At 49.9% G+C, this 18,271-nt stretch overlaps 3 protein-coding genes across 13 annotated transcripts in view; 1 reads left to right on the top strand and 2 right to left on the bottom strand.

The window, feature by feature from the left end:
* The window catches only part of NR1H3 (nuclear receptor subfamily 1 group H member 3), a 31,863-nt gene extending 24,105 nt beyond the window's left edge, over positions 1–7,758 (bottom strand). The window contains exon 1 of one of the 5 annotated variants that reach the window (XM_056345304.1): positions 7,538–7,758. The gene's annotated coding sequence lies outside the window, so the exon portion shown is untranslated. Of the gene's footprint in view, positions 1–5,142; positions 5,289–6,624; positions 6,772–6,926; positions 7,048–7,537 lie in introns of those variants that run through there. The other 4 variants (XM_056345306.1, XM_056345303.1, XM_056345301.1 and 1 more) reach the window with 4 other exon arrangements.
* ACP2 (acid phosphatase 2, lysosomal) lies at positions 7,083–16,580 on the top strand. Of its 2 annotated transcripts, none has more exons than XM_056345299.1 (11): positions 7,083–7,215; positions 7,295–7,390; positions 7,463–7,549; positions 10,027–10,179; positions 10,532–10,630; positions 10,793–10,882; positions 13,178–13,310; positions 13,384–13,472; positions 14,065–14,171; positions 14,395–14,570; positions 14,736–16,580. In XM_056345299.1, the coding sequence occupies exons 1-11, from the start codon at positions 7,105–7,107 to the stop codon at positions 14,921–14,923; spliced, it is 1,329 nt and encodes a 442-aa protein (XP_056201274.1). In that variant the 5' UTR covers positions 7,083–7,104; the 3' UTR covers positions 14,924–16,580. The 2 variants fall into 2 exon arrangements, with proteins under 2 accessions (XP_056201274.1, XP_056201275.1); XM_056345300.1 differs by having other exon boundaries at positions 14,653–16,580.
* A 347-nt stretch (positions 16,581–16,927) lies between these two features.
* DDB2 (damage specific DNA binding protein 2) overlaps positions 16,928–18,271 on the bottom strand; it is a 48,952-nt gene continuing 47,608 nt past the window's right edge. For all 6 annotated transcript variants that reach the window (XM_056345290.1, XM_056345293.1, XM_056345292.1 and 3 more), the window contains one exon: positions 16,928–18,115. In XM_056345290.1, the coding sequence (XP_056201265.1) occupies positions 17,865–18,115 (251 nt within the window). In that variant the 3' untranslated portion in view covers positions 16,928–17,864. The remainder of the gene's footprint in view (positions 18,116–18,271) is intronic.

The following is an 18,271-nucleotide window of genomic DNA, read 5'->3' as shown; positions in this document are numbered from 1 at the left end:
GGTCTAGCAGTGCAACCTTGCCTGTTCACATGCTGCGGGGACCTTAAATCATATCTGGGCTTCCTGCCCAGACCTGCAGATGCCGAAGAATCTGTCCTTCCTCACCAGTTCTAAACACAGAAGCCATCTTTTGAACTTCTTCCTGGCTCCTTTCACAGAAACTAGAATATTATTCCTCTCCAACAGACAACTGCCAAGGGTGGGAAGCAGTCCATCGGAAGACCAAAACCACAAAGTTTGTATTTGAAGGCAAGACGACAGCTTCTCCTCCTACCCTTGGAGCACGCAGCTGGGTGAGCTGCCCTGCCTCGGTGGCAGTGCTCATGCAAGCCAAAGCACGCTGGTGAGGAGGGCTGGCCACAGCACTGTCTGCATGCGCGCGTGTGCATGCATGTCAAGGCAAGCACCATAACAGCGAGTCGCAAAGGCTATTCCAGAGCACCTTCGCATACCCGCAAACATATGCACATGGGTTCCTGCTGGTAGGTGCGCAAGAATCCACTACGTGTGCATTGCTGACAGCCTGACTGTGTGAAATCCTCCAGGAAAATTCACTAGCATGGCATGCGGAGTCCTTTGGGGGCATTTCTGTACGTCTGACGCTGGCAACTGAGGTACACTACGGAGCTGTGGCAGAAGCCTACCTCTTTGCTCTTGTTTCATAAAGGGCCCTAGAAAGGCTATTTAAATTTCAAACATTTTTCCTTTAAATGGGTTTTACACACGTTTTTCAAGATTACACTCATTCAATTAATTTTGTAAGTTAATGACAATTTATGATAAGGCCCAAAACAATCATTTAAACAAACACACACCCCCTGTATCCAAGCAGCGCATGGTTGCTGAAGAATGCTTAAAGAGGATAATACCTAAACTTGAGAAAGTCACCAAGTCTGCAAAAGCAGAATCCACTGAAGTACCATACAAATCTTTCTTAAAAAGGCAGAAAGATTAGGGTTTTTTTCAATTCACTTACTAAATTAGCTGAGTTCACTCAAAGCTGGGGGAGGCAGCATAAAACTGGGGGGAGGTGTTTCTCTCCTCCAATCTCTGAATAAAAACAGGACAAGGGAGGATGAGTTATGCTCATTCTAAGATCTGGAAGGACACAATGACCAAAAACAACCAGTTCATTTTGCTAAGTACAGATAACACTACACTGTTAAAATACGCCAGTTTTAACAGCACACACGCCAGCATGTTTTCTCTTATGTATACAGCCTGTGATTATACTCTAATTATTAAAAAAAAATGTGTATTTGACCTTTTTATTCAAATGCAGTTTTGTACACGTCGTGAGGAAAGAAATTACCCACCTAGTAAATAAAAATGACCATTTTCTAAAGCAAAGACTTACTGTGATACAATAGCACAAATGGCTGCATATAGAAACATTGTATCATCCTGTTTAGCAAGAATAATAGATGAGCCTAACCAATTAGAGTAAATCTTCCTCTTAAGAAAGCATCAAATGCAAAACAAAGTTTATATGAACTATTTAAATCACTGACTTTAATCATGATTTAAATCAGCAAGTGGGAAGCCTTGATTTAAATCAATTAACCTTGTTTGCTTCATAGTCACAGTAGAACCATCGAGCCAAGACTGCCCCTCTCCCTCGAGGGAGGGACGACACAACTTCCATGCCCAGTTAGTGTCAAGAAATTTTACAAGTACACTTGCCAGTACTTTTTTAAAACCTTAAGATAAACTACCCTTCCATGCCAGGAGACACCTACTCTCTTCTCAGTCATCTGCTTTAACAATCAGTCTGATACTCACCTAACAACTTTTATTTACATCTCACAGAGGTTTCTATGCATTCACAATACAACCTGACTCTGCAGCATGGCTTTTAAATTGCTTCAATCCTCACATCCCACGAGATAGCTCTCCTACTTCATCCTACAGGCACTAGTTTTGGTCTGTTCAAAACAAGAGTTAGATTTCTCATTCTCCACCGCTGTTCTCTTCGTTTCTTCACCAACTTCCCACTAAATAAACACTTAGGTTTTTTTCCCCTCCCTTAAACATACTGGAACATCTGCAGTGCTCTGCTCTCCTTTGTGCACTTAGCCTTCACCCTCCCCAAACAAGACAGTTAAAAAAGCTTGACAATGTAAAATTCAAAGCAGTTTATGAAATTATACCGAAATTGAGTATATCATCTTAATATTTTCTTTTTGACACTCAATAAAGCAAGTAATTTTGCTTTACAGGAAATCTGGTTTAGAGATCTCCAGACCTAAAACTGCAACCTACGCTGACTCCAGGGGCGTCTCCTTTTTAGTGAGGACACAAGAAAGGAATTTGTCTATGCTCCAAAAAAATCAATAAAAGGTATTTTGTCCTGAGCAGGAAGTCACAGAACAAAAATGACACAGGACTGCTGAAGTAACCCATCATACCACTTCTAACAGAGAAATTTTTAAGATCTGCCAGAACACCGCCAGCCTCATGTAATTTAACAATATTATACACAACTCTCAAACCCAAACTGACTACAACACAGCTTCTAGCTGCTGTAAGTGCCATGAAAATGCCAAGTCAAATGTCGTACTTTTATATTAGCAGAAGTATGATCTAGTGACCAAGTTCAACCTGTTTGCAGCCTAAATGCAGACCTGCACCTGTCAGCAGGACACATTCCCCTGAATTCCCTTCTAAAATGAAGTTCCTTCCCACGAAGACAGTTTCAATAGCCAAGAGGATGGGATTCTGCCTTCCTAAATTATTAGGCTGTGAGGAAAACCAGGTAACACAATACATCCTACTGTAGACCAGCAGAACATTTTCCCACAATGAAACAAGGTATCTTTGCACAGAACCAGAAGGGTTTGGGTTGGAAGAGACCTTAAAGCTCACCTAGCTCCACCCCCCTGCCATGGACTGGGACACCCATGACAGGTTTTCACTTCAGTTCGGAAACACTGATTTTTCTCAAAGATTGTCAGGTCTGTAAATCTTATTACTTTGTGGGGGTGGGGTAGGGGGTGGAGAATGAAACACAGTCTGATAAGCTTTCCTATTCAACATGCAAAGACCCACACATCTGCAACAATGAGACTTTCACAGCAGCTGCTTCCAGAGCAGAAAGCAACATCATCCTTCAATGCATTCAAGACAAAGCACATTATATTCTATACTCTTCCCCGGGCAGATGGGAACACAACTTTGGAAAAACAGCAACAGTTAAAGACCTTAAATTCAAAACTTAACATTTTGAAAACAGTCAGTCTTGATAGCCATACAATCACGGACCAGATCTAATTACAAGAGACATGACTTTTGAGGTCTGAGACCATCACCACTAATCAAATATTTAACAGCAGCAAAAAATTTTTCCTTCCGTTTACTGCAGAATGAGCACACTGAGTTGTAACGACTAATCCTAGGGAAAGCATCTTTCTTGGGGGGGGGGGGGGGGGGCAGGGGCGAAAGTCACAGCAATCAAATGCACTTTAACACACTGGAAACACAACTCTTCCTGCAGGTGTGAGATCAGGATAAGGCAACAAAATCACGCTCTGCACTTGTATGGCTGCATGCCTGCTCTGCGCACCCTCTGCCTGCCTCCTCACTGCCCAGCCAGCTGGTAAAGGAAACATGCTGACAAGGCGCAGAGCTGCGGCAGCAGTAACTGGAAACAACTATCAACGGTAATCCAAGGCACACAGCCAGGACACGCTAAATCTGTGATAAAGTTTCCTATTTCTTTTTTAGATTACGCAATTTATATATGTAGTCCCTACTATGGTACTTCTCCTTGCATCCCTTCACAATACAAGTAGCTGCAGGTTTCCTCCAACAGCTACAGAACTCCCAAGCAGCTCCGCAACAACCCATGTTCTGTCCTACTCGAGGCTGGTTTAGGTTTATTCCCCCCACCTTTTATTTTGCAGGAGCGGGAGGGAGGGAGGAGGTTGTTAATTATTTTCACCCTTGCTTTTCTCCTGCAAATGCTGGCCTTCCCATACGAAGAGGGACGCATGGGTGCATATGCATGTATGAGAAAGAAACAGCATTGAATTCAGCACTAGATTTCAAAAAGGTGATACACCAGGAAGCCAGTCAGCTTGCCCTCACAAGTCTTGCTGCAGCAGTGACCTGGTGACCGTGCCACAGATGCGATAGCAGAGAAGCACAGCAAGGCCAAACTCTATCTGTCCTGGCACAATGCATACCGCGTCCAATGCCCTCTTTCCACAGCCCAAAGGAAAGAAAGGCTGAGCTCAGCAACGCTTGGCTGACATTTTCAACCTGCATTTGCTTCCCTAACTAAATGATAAGATATTTTTTTCTATTTATACTTCGGCAGGGGGGTTAAGTCTTGATTAAGACCCACTTACTCCACAAACCAAGTCTGCCACTCAATAAATGAAGCAAAAAACAGCTTTTCTTCTGTCCTCAAGTACCTTGGAATGAACACCAGACCTATGAGGACTCTTCCCTACAAACATAACCTGCAGTCATAGCCAGAAACTGGCTGACACGCAATGAACCAAACAGTTAGTCAGAAACTCACGTGTTGGAGACTCCCTCAAAAAAGCCTTGCAGTGAAGGGCCCAGCTGTCCCTTCAGGAAAAAGACAACAGAGGGATGAAGTTTCAGGAGATAAAGTATTTCTCTTTCACCAGAGATCCAAGGTTTGCTTCCAGCCCATGACAAAATACCTGTCTCGGCAAATCTGCAGACCTTCACACAACAAGCATCAGTGAAATGGCACAACAAAGAGTCATCACCAAAGTTACCTTTAAACGGCCCCACGCACACTGACAGTTGCGGAGCCAGCTTTGCACCCTAGAAAGCTCACAAACTGGGTTGACAATATGCAAAGGTGCACGAGACAGAGAAACACAGAGCTGAGTGGAGGAGACGAGGGAAGAGGAAAGCCAACAAGTTACCACAAAGCAAGTAAGCAACTCCATGCTGCACCTGACAGCATCTCTGGAGACAGCAAACAGAAATCCGGTCATGGTAACAGCCACAAGTAACCGGTACCCCCTCCCTAAACGCCTGTGCAAACTTGCTGCATCCCTCCATCCGCTGCTGCTGCCCCTTCCCCGCTCCCTTTAGCGGAGGGACTCCCTCCAACGCTGCGACTACGCAAGCCCCGCCAGCCCGAGCCGGCAGGCCCCTCACCGCGCCAGGCAGCGAGCCCCGGGCCGACCCCGGGGAACAGGCCGCCGCCGCCCCGCTTCCTTCCAGTGCCCTCCAGCCCGGAGACCCGCTGCGAGTCACGGCCACGCGGGGCGGCCGGGCAGCACGAGGCGGCGGCCGCCACCCCCACCGCCAGAACCGCGGAGGCCCGTTACCGGCGCGGCCCCGGTGCCCCGGCTGCCGGCAGGAGGGCCGGCCGGGCCCCGCGCTGCTCCCGGCGGAGCTGCCGTGATGTCACGCGTGGCGCAGCCCCACGTCACGTGCAGGCGCCGCCGGCCCCGCCCCCCGTGAGGCCGCGTGGGGGCTGGAGGCCGCTTGTCCCGTCCCCCACCACCACCCCCAGGTCATCGCAATTAAACCCTGCCTGCTAATGACGGGTCACCGGAACGGCGGCCCACGGGCGCGTTCAGCGCCTTGTCCCACGCTCGTCCCAGCCCGCAGCCTCCGCTCCGGGAGGCGCAAAACCGGCGGGAGGGCGACAGACCCGCAGGTCCCCGCAGCCACGACGCCCCGTCTCTGCCCGCACAGAACCTTTTCTTCCCAGCAAGAACCCCAAGCGGCACGGCGTCAGCAAAAAATAACACAACTTCGTGCGTTCCTAGAGACAAGAAATAGCGTTAATTGAAACGCACTACGCATTCGAGCACGAGCAAATTAAACGCATTATTCCATCCTGCTGAACTTTGTGCATTACACCCAGCCTGCGCTGGCAATAACCCCTTGCCTCATAAATAATTCAGCGCTCTAAGACATTACACGCCTAGCTTGCTAAGGCCGCAAAGCTTCGAGCAAATAAACACATACAAACGAGACGGGGTTTGAGCCACTGGGCCTCACGACTCCAAGATTTCTTTGCGAACACCGGTGCCGTGTTTCCGTCCTTCCGTAAAAAAGAAAAGGAAAGCTGGGAAGCCCTGGAACTACCTGCCTCCAGCGCTCGCAGGTGGAGAGTAGTGCTACACAGCGCACAACTCGCCTGGCCACCCGTGAGTTTTCCCTCTAAATGGCACCTGACGGATCCCCGGCCAAGGACCCAGCGGGGCGGCAGAGGCCGGGTTTCCCCACCGGTTGGCCGGCCCGCACAGCACGGAGACTGCCGCGGGGGCACAGAGCCGAGAGAGGGCCCGGAGCCGCGGGCAGCAGCGGCGGCAGCGGAGCCACCCTCAGGCTGGCTCAAGGGATGAGACGATTAAGGACCCGCGGCGGCAGCCCAGCCGCGCTGTGCGCGCCCGCACGTCCCCTGCTGCTGTCACGGAGCCGTCCGGCCTGGGAGGGATCCCCGAGCCCAAGCGTCACCCGTTACGGCTTTACCCGGGAGCCGCCGGGCGACGCGAGAACACCGCGAACCCCCCCCCTTCCCGAAAGCAGCAGCCGGCGCGGCCGAGGCAGGCACCGAGGGTACCGCTCCCTCGCCCGCCGAACGCAACGCGGCGGAGCCCCCCGCTCCCGCCCCCCGCCCAGCACCTGCGTGGCTGCGGCCCGCGGGCCGGCGTTACCCGCGGCAGGCCCGACCCGGCCGTGCGGCGGCTCCTCGGCGGGCCCGGCGCTCCCGCAGCAGGCCGGCGGGCTGAGCGGGCCGCCCCGCCACCAGGCCCCGCCTCAGCCCGGCGGGAGGAGCCCCCCGTGGGCCCCGCCCCTTCCCCGCCCGGCCCCGCCGAGCTTTGCGGGGCCGCCCCGCGCCTGCCGGGCTGGCCGAGGGGCGCCCGGCCCGGCGGCGGGGACAGCATGCCGTGAAGCCCCCGGGGCCGCCCCGCCCCAGCCCTCACCGGCCCCCGCCGCCCGGGCCCAGCCGCGCAGGCGCACTGCTCGCGGGAAGCTGTGAGGCGGCTCCCCGCGCCCTGTTCTGCGGCGCTTCCGCTGTGCTGTGGTGAACTGTATCCGTGCGCGCCCCCGTCCGCTTCCTTCCGTTCCGCTCCGCTCCGCGGGGCCGTGAGGGGAGGCGTCATGGCGGCCTCTGCGGCGGGGTGCGGCTGGGGAGGCGCCGTCCTGCTCCTGCTGGCGCTCTGCCTCCAGCCGCCGCCCGCCCGGCCCCGTAGCCTCCGCTTCGTTACGCTGGTGAGGGGGAAGGGGGGCGGCGGGCGGCGGCCGGGCCGGGCCGGGCCGTGGGCCCGGTGTGACGCGGTGCCGCCCGCAGGTGTACCGGCACGGAGACCGCTCGCCCATCAAGGCCTACCCGCGGGACCCCTTCCAGGAGGCCGCCTGGCCCCAGGGCTTCGGGCAGCTCACGCAGGTGCGGCGGGGGCCGCGGCGGGCGGGGGCCGGCCGGGGCCGGGGCCGCCGGTAACGTGCCGTGCCGTTGCAGGTGGGGATGCGGCAGCAGTGGGAGCTGGGCCAGGCCCTGCGGCGGCGTTACCGTGGCTTCCTCAGCAGCACGTACCGGCGGCTGGAGGTCAGTGTCGGCGGGGAAGGGCGCTCCGTGCCGCCCGAGGGCCCGGGCGGGCAGCGCCGCGGGCGGCTTCTTTCGGAGGGGAAACGCCGGCGCCGCGCTTCGTCTCTGAAGTGTTTTTTGTTTCCCGGCCCGTTCCCACCGCAGGCTGCCGAGCTGGAGAAGACAGGCCGGGCGCGGGCTCGGTGGGGAGCCGGGCCGGGGCCGGGGGAACGGAGCGGCAGCGCCTCAGGGCGGCCCCGGCTGTCGGGGGGGATGGGGGGCGGGCAGCAGCCGCGCCGCAACAGCACCGCTGTGAGACTGGCAGCCGCCTGCTCAAGCCAAGGGAGCAAACCAGGGCTGCTGTGTTGTTCCTGATACTTGTTTCTTACTCGAGATTGTGAGATTTTTTTGTGTGTGTGATATCAGCTGACAAGAATGCAACCTGCGTTTGCCCAGCCCTCCCCAGTGCACATCAGGTACAATCCCATGGGATTCTGTCCATATACGCAGTACTGCCTAACCAGAAGTGAGCCTCTCACTTGTTTCCACCTGTAAAGTCTCAACAGCTTCAGTCCCCCAAAGCTATTAGTTTTCCTTTCTGTCTCTTGGATGTTGCTACACTTTATAATAGACCTTGTGAAACTGGCATGTTCCTTTTATTTAAAATTTACAGAGCCCTTGTGGAACCATGTGCTAAGCACAGGGGGAAATTTGAAAGATCAAAGAAAGTAAGGAAAATCTCCCCAAATACCCCTGCTGGTCGATCAAAGAGGTGTGAGTCAACCAGAACATGAGCAAGTGCTGTGAAGAGAGGCACGCACATGGTTCAGATGGACAGCGGGCAGTCAAGACCCCTTGTCTCACAACTGGCTCTGCATCGGTTCAGTTACTTTATCTGAGCTCACTTTGGGTGATTGATCAGATAGGGGAAACTGAGAATCCCCTTACAATTTTGTCTCTATTTCCCCCCTTTTTGGGCTCCCCAGTAAACACCCAGCTTGTCATAGTTCAGATTACATCCCTTCTTTGACATTTGCTTCGTCAACAAAATTTCCAGCGTCAGCTCAAACACAGATCCTTTAACCTTCCTCAGTAGTTCCTTTCCAAACATACTTTGCTCTTGTAATGCTTTTGCCAGCTGAAACTGTTTTCTTTCTCTTCCTTGGGAAGGGAAAAACAAACCAAAGCATATGCAAACAAAGGCTGTTCTGCTAACCAAGCCCAAACCCCTGCTCAAGTTGAGCAACCTCCCTTATAAGAAATGTTGCCTCTGGGTGACACCATGTAACCATCTGTCACCTGACTCAGCGACAAGCTGGAGCCCTGGCAAAAGGTGCTGAAGAAAGCATGTACACTTAGGGCTTAATTGGTTTTTACAACGCTTCTAGAATTAGATCCTTATCTTTTAAAATACTTCCTTTCTATTTCTTCAGAGTTTACCGAGGATGAAAGCAATCCTGTCCAGTGAGTACAGGGTCAGTTGTTTTCAAGCCACATTTAAGAGGTAAAAGTGGGTAGAAATTGTCAGAGAAAAGACTTTTTTTTTGCCCCCCCTCATGACTGCCAGGTTTTGAGATACACTTCACATGGGAGATGCCATACAGAGTGAGCATATGTATTTTTTCTTATGTTTCTCTCTACTCAGTTAACATAAAAAAAAAAAAACCCCAAAACAATCTTGACATTGTATTTCAGTCTTCTGGCTTTTTATTCTTGTTTCAGATTCAACATGCTGTTTCCTAGGACATTCTTTCATGACTCCCTATGTGTTCCTCTTGTTTTTTTCACTGGTTTCTCTCCAGTCTCCCCCTAACTGTTTTCAGTGCACAGGTACCAAAATTTTGCTATTTTGACCTTCTGAACTCATCTATTTTTCTCATTTCTCTTGTTTTCTGGCTCAGATCTATCTCTCTCTGAGCTCCAGAATGATAAGCCTTGGCCCATTAATCCCAAGAGCCCACAATGATCAAACAAACCCCAGCTCCCCCTTTTCTTCTCTCCTGTTGGTTAGATCACTCTTGTCTTCATTTCTTAGATGGAAAAACCGAGGCCTGGAGAAGCCACTTTTTCTCATGAGCACAGCAGGTCGTTCCTAGAACCGAGAACTGAATGCAGTAATTTTCCCCAGTCCTGCTCTGTAAATATAGCACATTTCCTATCTGTGCCCATCGTTAGATGCATCTCTGTCTTGCTCTTCTGTGACTCTTCCTCATATTCAGACTCCTTTCTCCCCGTAACCTCTGCCCAGTGCATCTGGCTATCCCACTGGTGCAGAACAGACCGCTCCGGTATCATGCACCAATTTGTCTTTGTGACCGTCCTTACAGTTTTGCCGAGGCCGACATCTACAGGTTCAGTCACTTCAACTCCGGTTATCCCGTTGTCCGTGAGCAGCTGCAGGGCGCTTGGCAATGTTCCTCAGTGAGTGTATCGTCCTGCGTCCAAGCGTCACCACTTATAGCAGCGTTACTAATGGTGTGCTGTCCCTCTCCTGGCAGATCTTCATCCGCAGCACAGACTATGATCGGACGCTGATGAGTGCGGAGGCCAATCTGGCAGGCCTGTATCCCCCAGAGGGACAACAGATCTTCAACCCTAACATCTCCTGGCAGCCTATCCCTGTGCACACGGTGCCCGAGTCAGCTGAAAGGGTAAGTTAGTCTCAGGGATATGTACTGACTACTCAAGTGGTATATTCTGCTGACTTCTCCAAAAGTCTTTGCTTCGGTCTTGATTCACGTTGTCTTGCACTTCTTCTGGGACCTACCTTGTAGAGGTTGTTCTGAGAACAAGGCAAGAATTCAGAGGCCGTGTTCGCTCAACATGTTAGCCGCGACACCTCCGTGGACCACACACGATCTGGAGTATGTTAGAAGGCGGTACTTGAGGCTGTTTATAGATGCATCCTGCTAGTCAGGGTTTCACTACAGATGCGTGTGTTGACTGCAAATGCTGTACTTCAGTCTTCTCGGTGACCTAGCTGCTCTTGTTGTCTCTGCCCAGCTACTGAAGTTTCCTTTGACCCCCTGTCCGCGGTATGAACAGCTACAGAATGAAACACGGCACTCAGCAGAATACATAAATAAGACCAAAGAGAATTGGGTAAGTGACTGTTTGCATGAGATAAGGTGGTCTTAGGCTCGTAGTTAAAGTATTATCACTTCTGTATAATCAGAGCTCTGAGAAAAGGGCAGGAATGCCTGCACATGAGATACGGTATGAGATCAGAAAATTGAAGGCCTTTCTCTTTTCTCATACCTACAGCAATTCCTGCAGATGGTGGCAAATGAGACTGGGATCCGGGATGTCTCTCTGGAGTCTGTTTGGAGTGTGTATGACACGCTGTTCTGTGAAGTAAGTTTCGCCATCATCATACAGCCATGCGAATTAGGTCTTTAGGACTCACTGGATTTGGTAGAGAATTATTTTGCAAAATCCCATAAAACAACTTTTCACCATTCCCACCCAATGGTTAGAAGTAATGTTCTAATTTCAGAATAATAAGTTTCTACTCACTAGAGACATGTGCCCGGGGTTACCTGCTTTTGCAACCTATAACCTCCCACTTTGTAGCTTAGATATATATCGTGCCAGAGCCAGAAAAAGTCCCACCTGAATAATAAATACTTCTTTGGAAAGTCACTAGAAAATGACCGCAATCCGAAACCTTTAGTCTCTGTGAACAGGACTGAGTTCAGTTAGGTAGAAACAAGATCTCTGGAAACCAAAGAAATGTTAACTTTATGATTTAAGTTGGGAGCATAAATTAGGACTAATCCTGGTTCTATCTCTACCTGTCTCTTGCTTTTAGATCAATTGCTTTTCTTTCTGTGCTTCTGTTAGTGCCATGTCTAAAAGAAAAGAATGGTCTTCTAGGTTAAGTAGGGTTCACCCAATCTGGTTTTTGACCTATTATAAAGTCCTTTGCCAGAGAAAGACTGTAGAGACTGGTGTCACCCTTCTACTGCCTGGGTGGGGCACCAAACTCTATATGCGCGTGGAGTTCTGTTGAAAGCACATCTCCTGAAGGCTAAAACAAAATCCCAAATCAAGCTAGTTGTGCTGTGATAACGCTAGAGCAAAGGTCATGTATCCAGGAGACTTACAGTTGTTGCACACAGGTTTATTTGTATATAACGAAACAGCACAATGAAGGAAACTGGAGAGATCTTTCCTGTCACACTAGCTAATTGTGGAAGAAGCAGTAAACCCAGGTGTTTTGATGCTGTCTCATGCTAATTCTGTGGAGGCGCAAGACTGCTTAGCTTACTGGCAGTGGTATGCAAGGGTGGGGACTACTTTGGGGACAGAAAAGATAAATCTGCATGGAATTGCACGTTGCTATGTGAAGTAGCAGCTTGAGTTGCTGCAAGCTGAGAATATTCCAGTCCAGAGCTGCATTGCACTATGTAAATTTGCCCTTTGTATCACAAACCTGATCTCCCATCTTGTAACAATCACAGTGAAGCAACTTCTGTCAGCAACAAAAAATCTTTTGGTCAGAGAGATCAAGAATTTCAAATCTTCTTCATTTTCAAGAGTTGCTTGATGAGCTTGCAAATTGGGCATGGAAGGCCAGCTGACAAATCACTGTAACCCCAGAGAACTTGGAGAATAGCTTGCTGCCCCCAAATGGAAGCAGAATGTTCTGAGGAAGGGGAGTTTTACTTCAAAACTATACCATTAGGCTGATCAGACTCTTCAGCTGCTTTGGGCTTCCCCCTTTTTTTCTAACCCGTACAAACGGTGCCCTGAAGAGAAGGATTGTGTTTCTCACCCGAGCCACTAGATTCATTCTGCCATCTGGATGGAGGAGATAAAAAAAGTCCAAGAAACAGCTGAACTTACTAGCTGTTCTCTTTTTAAATTAATAAAAAACTAACTCAATGTCTTAAGTTGCTGGTGGGAGTTTCTCCAAACCACTCAGACAGAATGGGCCCTTAAGGATATTCAGCCTCATCTGCTGGCAGTTTAGTGGGATGTGGCCTAGAAAATTGCCCCGAGTAATGCCAGGGAACCACAACTGCTGTTTTTTCTGTCAGTGTAACTAGTCTTTTCTTGTAATGGGTTGGCTGCAAAGCAAATTCTTCTCTTGGTTCCCAGTTCTATGTATTCTGGGTTTGAGTACTGGGGCTTTGCCAGTGGTGCATCCCAGTGTTACATCTGCAGAGCGCTTGCTGACTTTCTCCAGTATCCTTCAGTGGCCCTCAGAGCCTCTGGGGAAACCATGCTGCAGGTACACCAGCAACCTTGAGCTGGTGCTTTCTCACTTACCTTTTTTTTCTTTTTTTTTTTTTTTTTTTCCACTGCATGCCATCTGCAGGGCAGAATCAGCCTCATGTAAACACCCTAAGATTACTGTTACTGGTGTTACGACATAGCCCTGCACTCCAGTTGTGCTTTCACAGAAATGTAGCTCCTAGATTTTAATCTTTATGCTTCATATGAAGTAGTTTCTGAAACAACATTACACCCCACATCATATATTCTTTGTATGCAGCACTGCAGCATGAGGACAGAAGCATAAATAGGAAAGGGACATACTTAAACTAACATAAGAAATGAGTAGCAGTATGGGTAGGACTCCCATTCTCTGATGAACCTGCGATCCGTGCTACCTGCAGATGAGTATTCTGTTTCTCTTTCTAGCAAGCACACAAAATGGATTTGCCTGTATGGGCGACACCAGATGTCATGACTCAATTGAGGCAACTTAAAGACTTCGGTTTTGAATTTCTGTTTGGGATCCACAGTCGGGTAGAAAAAGCTCGTCTGCAAGGCGGTGAGTGCACCGGGGAGGGAGCTTCCTGCTGCTGTTTAGTTTTTGCCTCTTACCAGCTGTTCCCTTTCCTCAGGGGTCCTGCTGGGTCACATAAGGAAAAACCTAACAAAAGCAGCAAATGTTTCTGCCCACCAGAACCTGAAACTACTTGTGTATTCAGCGGTAAGTCAGAGCTTGGGGGCTACCTTTTACCCATCTCCTCTTCACAGGGGCTTGGTGATAGTTCTTCCCCTTTCTGCCTTCTCTACAGCCCATGCAGGATCAAGACGTGCATCTTTGCCTCTGGCTGGGTGGGATGTGCAGTTTCTGGCATCGTTCCTCTGGGGCCCCTGAGGAAAATTCCCACCCTGCACTTTGTTCCCGTTAGCTGAGGCTTGTGAATGAGACTGGCAGACTTTGTATTTATTTGGTGGATGTGGGGGTGCTTATGGATGTGATGGTTCAGCAGTGTAGATGCGGAGTCATCCCCTCCTTCCCGGCAGCCTCCTGACTGGAAAGTCCAGCGTCTCTCCCACGTTCCTCCCTACATATCAATTCTTAAAGAACAATGCAGGATATATACGGCTGTGTTTCACTTCCTCCCCTTCTCTGGCACCCTCACAGATCACGGCGCTAGCTGTACAGTTCCTCTCCCTTCCTCCAGATGGGAGTCACAGAGGTGACATCCCCTCGGCACAGCCCTGTCTGTTATGGTCTGAGCTGCCCTGCCACATCCGTAAGGGTGACTGATTTGGTTTTTTTCCCTCTTTCTCAGCATGACACCACACTTGTGGCACTGCAGATGGCTCTAGATGTCTACAACAAGATTCAAGCACCATACGCCTCATGTCATTTATTTGAGCTGTACCAAGAGGATGATGGGTGAGGGCTGCAGTAAAGACATCTGCTGTGATTTCACCTCAAGGGTTAGACACCTAGGCTAGGCTCCACCCTAGGGGGATGCAATCTTGCTCCTAGTGGCAGACTCTTAGGAGGAAAACTACCACCAAAATAAAGGAAAGGGTGTGCACACTAAGTTTTTGGGAAGGGATGACTTCAGCTGGAGAAAAAACCAAACAAACATCTAGCTGTGGGTTTTTTTCAGTAACTTCTCCGTGGAGATGTTTTTCCGGAACGAGAGTGGGAAAGAACCTTTCCCACTGACAATCCCTGGCTGCCAGCATAAATGCCCACTGCAAAGGTTCTTGGAACTCACCGATCCTGTTGTTCCCCAGGACTGGGAGCAGGAATGCCAGGTGGCAGGCAGCATGCACGACACAGGTGAGCCCAGGCTGGAGCAGAGCACGGCAGACGGGGAAAGCTTGGTCGATACCCTGTTGACCACTTGTTTTCTTCCTTGCAGAACTGTTTGTGGGTCTGGCTGTGTGTGGATCCATTCTCCTTCTCCTTATAATCCTCCTCTTGACTATACTCTTTCGCATACAGTCTCAGCCCCCCGGTTACCGGCACGTTTCCAACGAGGGAGAAGAGCAGGCCTGAAAGTTGCTGCAACTCCTTCCCAGACAGTAGGAGGGAGCAGCCTCACCCCGGAGGATCACTGGGCACCTTCATTTACTGAGCGTTCTTCTCCTTTGGCCATTGCTTCCCAGAATGAAGCTGGACTTGATTTTTGAATGTTTTCTAAAGGTGACATCCCAGAGACAGAGACCTGAGCTCCTCTGATGGAAATGACACCGTAATTCTGAAGCCAGTACACTGCGTGGTGCCCCCAGTCCCCGTACAGCCTACCTAGTCTGGGATTCCCAACATGGCCAGTTGGAGCTGGTCAAGTTTTCCTCCTTTCAAGTGATTGTGAATGTTACCACTCACCATGACTGCGGCAGAGGGGCACGTGCCCCCCTCAGCTGCCACATCCACTGCAGTCAGGAGGTGCGTCTCTTCAGTGTCAGCGCGCTTCGAGTGCTTTTCTGTCAAGCCATTGGGTTGGTGATGGTAGGAAGGCTGGGCTTGGAGCAGAGGGTGCAGCTCGTCAACGATGCACCGAGACTCACCTGCTGTCCATGCAGAGGGAACTGCTGCAGATGGTGGCAGACAGTGGAAAGGGTTTCTTGAGGTCACTGCCAAGTAGTTGCTGCTGGCAACTGGTCTTTTTTTTTCCCCCCTCCTTACACTGTGGTTCAAGAGAGGACTGGCCTGGAATCGGGACAAGATTCAAAACCTGGCAGTAGGTTCTAGGACTCAGCTCAGCGTAGGTTACGTATGATCCGAAGAAGCTCAAAGAGCTTCATCAGAGAGATTAATTCCTGGGATCATAGCAAACCTGCACCCAATTTCTTGTGTAATGTTGGCTCTAGAAAGGAGTCCCCGTAGATAAGAAACCTTGGCCCTATCTGTAAAGATTCAGCCTTTGGATTTGACTTCCCCGCCTCTGAACCTCCAGTACCTATTACAGGGACTGTCGAGTGCTGCAGGCAGCCCACAGTTCAGCTGTGAGCCCAAGGAAGATGCTTTACTAGCAGAAGGTTTTTATGCTGTAATTAAAGAGATGTAGCAGAGCTCTTTACCTAAGACTAGATCAAATGCCAAGTTCTGTAGTTTTTCTTCCTATCTTCCCTACTGGACGGACGACAAACAAAAAACCATTAAGGGTTAGAGTCTGCAGGTGACTGTGGATCCCATTATTTGCCACGCTTTGGCTTTTTGTCCAAAGCGTGATCCTTTCTCCAGGCTGGCCCCTCTGTGCACGCTACAGCTGCTGCGGGGAACTTGATGCCAAGTGCTCACCACCTGCCTTGCAGCTTTTGGCAGAAAAGTAGACTGCAGCAGGCACCAGAAGCACAGGCTCTTCAGATGGTGATGCTGCACATTCACTTCCCACTTTTGCTTCCCTTTCTGTGCAGTTCCCTTCCCCTCTTGGCGGCAGAAGCCAGTCCTTAGGTTACAGACGTTTCCTTTTCTTCCCCCTATGGAGTACCGTGGGGACTTTTCCCTACACCATAATCGGCATCTCCCAGCATGGGAACTCTAAAATAAGCAGAAGCAGCTTGCTGGTCTCAGCATCTTCCTCACCTTTTTGTCCTCTGGAGATACAATCTCAGTCTCCTGCACATCAAGACAGTCATAAAGAAAAAGCCACTGCCTGTGAGAACAGGCACAAGAAAGAGGTAATAGTGCATTTAAGAGGACCAGACCTGTAATTTTTAAAGGTAGCAGATTTTGCACACACAGGGAAAAGGTTTCTATGATGATTTAGACATTTTGACTGTGAATGACCTTCTGTAATTGTTCCAATACATTTCATTATTAAAATAAAATTCACACTGAACGCTACTCCTCTTCTTCTCCAAGAGTTCACAGGGCTCGCACCAGCATCCCCAGTGCTGGAAAACAGGCAGAGCTTACTGCAGTGTATCCCCTCACTGATTCCCTCCTGTACAATCCCACTTACAGCGGGGGGAGAATTGATAGAAGCTGGTTCTGACTGTAGCAGCCATGTGCAGATACAGCTTAAAATGCAACCCGCCAGCTTGGAAGGGTCCGTTGCAGACAGTACTACAACTGGTATTGCCACCGGTGCTGTGGGTCTCAGCCCTCCTGCAGAAAGCTCTACAACTTCTCCCCACACCCAAAAGCAGTGCAGCAGAATGCTCAAAGCAGCCACTCTGTATATCAAAGGATTTAGTTTAGTACAAAACTTTATTTAATATCAATACTGCGAAACTATAAAAGTGAACATGGAAAATCCGAGCAGGCCTGGAGCCTGTCCTATCCACCAACCTCTGGGACAGCAGCAAGGCCCCAGGCAGCCTTGTAAACAAACTAGAAAAAGCAAAACTTTTTAGTTTAACAGCAGTCTTGAGATTTGGCTCTGAGCAGGGGTGTTCGGAAGGAATTCCTCATTGCTGCTTTTTACAACACTTTTAGCCAACATTCTGAAGCTCGCAGGCATGGGTGAAAAAAATTACCTGACCAGTGACAAGAAAAAGCCTAGAGCTCTGAAAACAGAAACTAGAGGCAGGTTCCCAGCTCCATGCTGCCCTGGCACCCTGTGCAGCAGGTAAAGAGCTCCGACAGCATCATGTTCTTGGTGATCTAGTTAACAGGCCAAGCCTGCGGTCCTGACAGACACATGTTTTCCAAGAAGCTTGCATATGGGAGAGGCTGGTGTTCCCTAGGCTACCCAAGCTACCCATCGCCCCTGTGACATTCAACCTTTCCAGGACATTACCCTTGTCAGCAAAGCGTTTCTCAGCTCAGTGTGACTACAACGGGCTGGGGACCCTGTCGCGAGCTGCTCTGCAGCCAGCTACAGGAGACGGCAACCTCTGACAAGTGGTGACAAGCAGATGTGGCAGGCTGGAAGCAGTAACTTCAGCACGGTCTGCGAATATCTTTGAAGTTTTCCTAGTGCCTCAGAAAATGGGTGGTAACTCCACTTGGAGGAAGAACTGAGTACTGACACAACTCGCTAGAAGGGAAAGCAAAGAGAATCAGGGAAGGAATATCAGATCCAGGGAGGAAGGACAAAGAAGTCTAATGCCCTGCACAGCTTACACTGCCCATCGCCAACACTGAATTTGTACCCTGTGATCCAGAAAGGATAAAAAAGCTAAATCAGTTCTCTAGATCCTTCCCTTTTCGCTTCCTTCCCTGTGATTTAGAATTACTGCTTTTTGTTCTCGTCTCCTCCAGCTCCCAAGACAGTAAGTTAGCTTTGAGTTTGCTTGTCCCAGGGTTTGCTTGCCTCTGCCCTCCACGTCTGGACCAACTCCAGCTTCCAATCCCCTGTTCTGTCATGGCTTTCAAAAGATGTTCTTGCTTCTTGGCCACCATCTCCTTCCGGCTCCAGATCAGAATATTAAAGCCTAAGAGGAAAAATTAAACACGCTACATCAGAATGCATCAGAAACGCTACATCAAATACCTTAGGCTGTCACTTAAATGCCAGAAATTCAAAAGACTTTGTCTGTTCTAAGATACTTCCAAGGTACAGAGGATGCAAAGATAATTATTGCAGCCAT

Source organism: Falco biarmicus, chromosome 7 (genome assembly GCF_023638135.1).
Source record: "Falco biarmicus isolate bFalBia1 chromosome 7, bFalBia1.pri, whole genome shotgun sequence".
Lineage (NCBI taxonomy): Eukaryota > Metazoa > Chordata > Aves > Falconiformes > Falconidae > Falco > Falco biarmicus.
This window is presented reverse-complemented; position numbering and strand designations above follow the sequence as displayed.

Bases quoted from the DNA above. Each gene is read 5' to 3' on its own strand.
- ACP2 (XM_056345299.1), top strand. From the start codon at position 7,105: ATGGCGGCCTCTGCGGCGGGGTGCGGCTGGGGAGGCGCCGTCCTGCTC. The intron at 7,216-7,294 runs GTGAGGGGGAAG...TGCCGCCCGCAG, and splicing joins GCCTCCGCTTCGTTACGCTG to GTGTACCGGCACGGAGACCG. The intron at 7,391-7,462 runs GTGCGGCGGGGG...GTGCCGTTGCAG, and splicing joins GCTTCGGGCAGCTCACGCAG to GTGGGGATGCGGCAGCAGTG.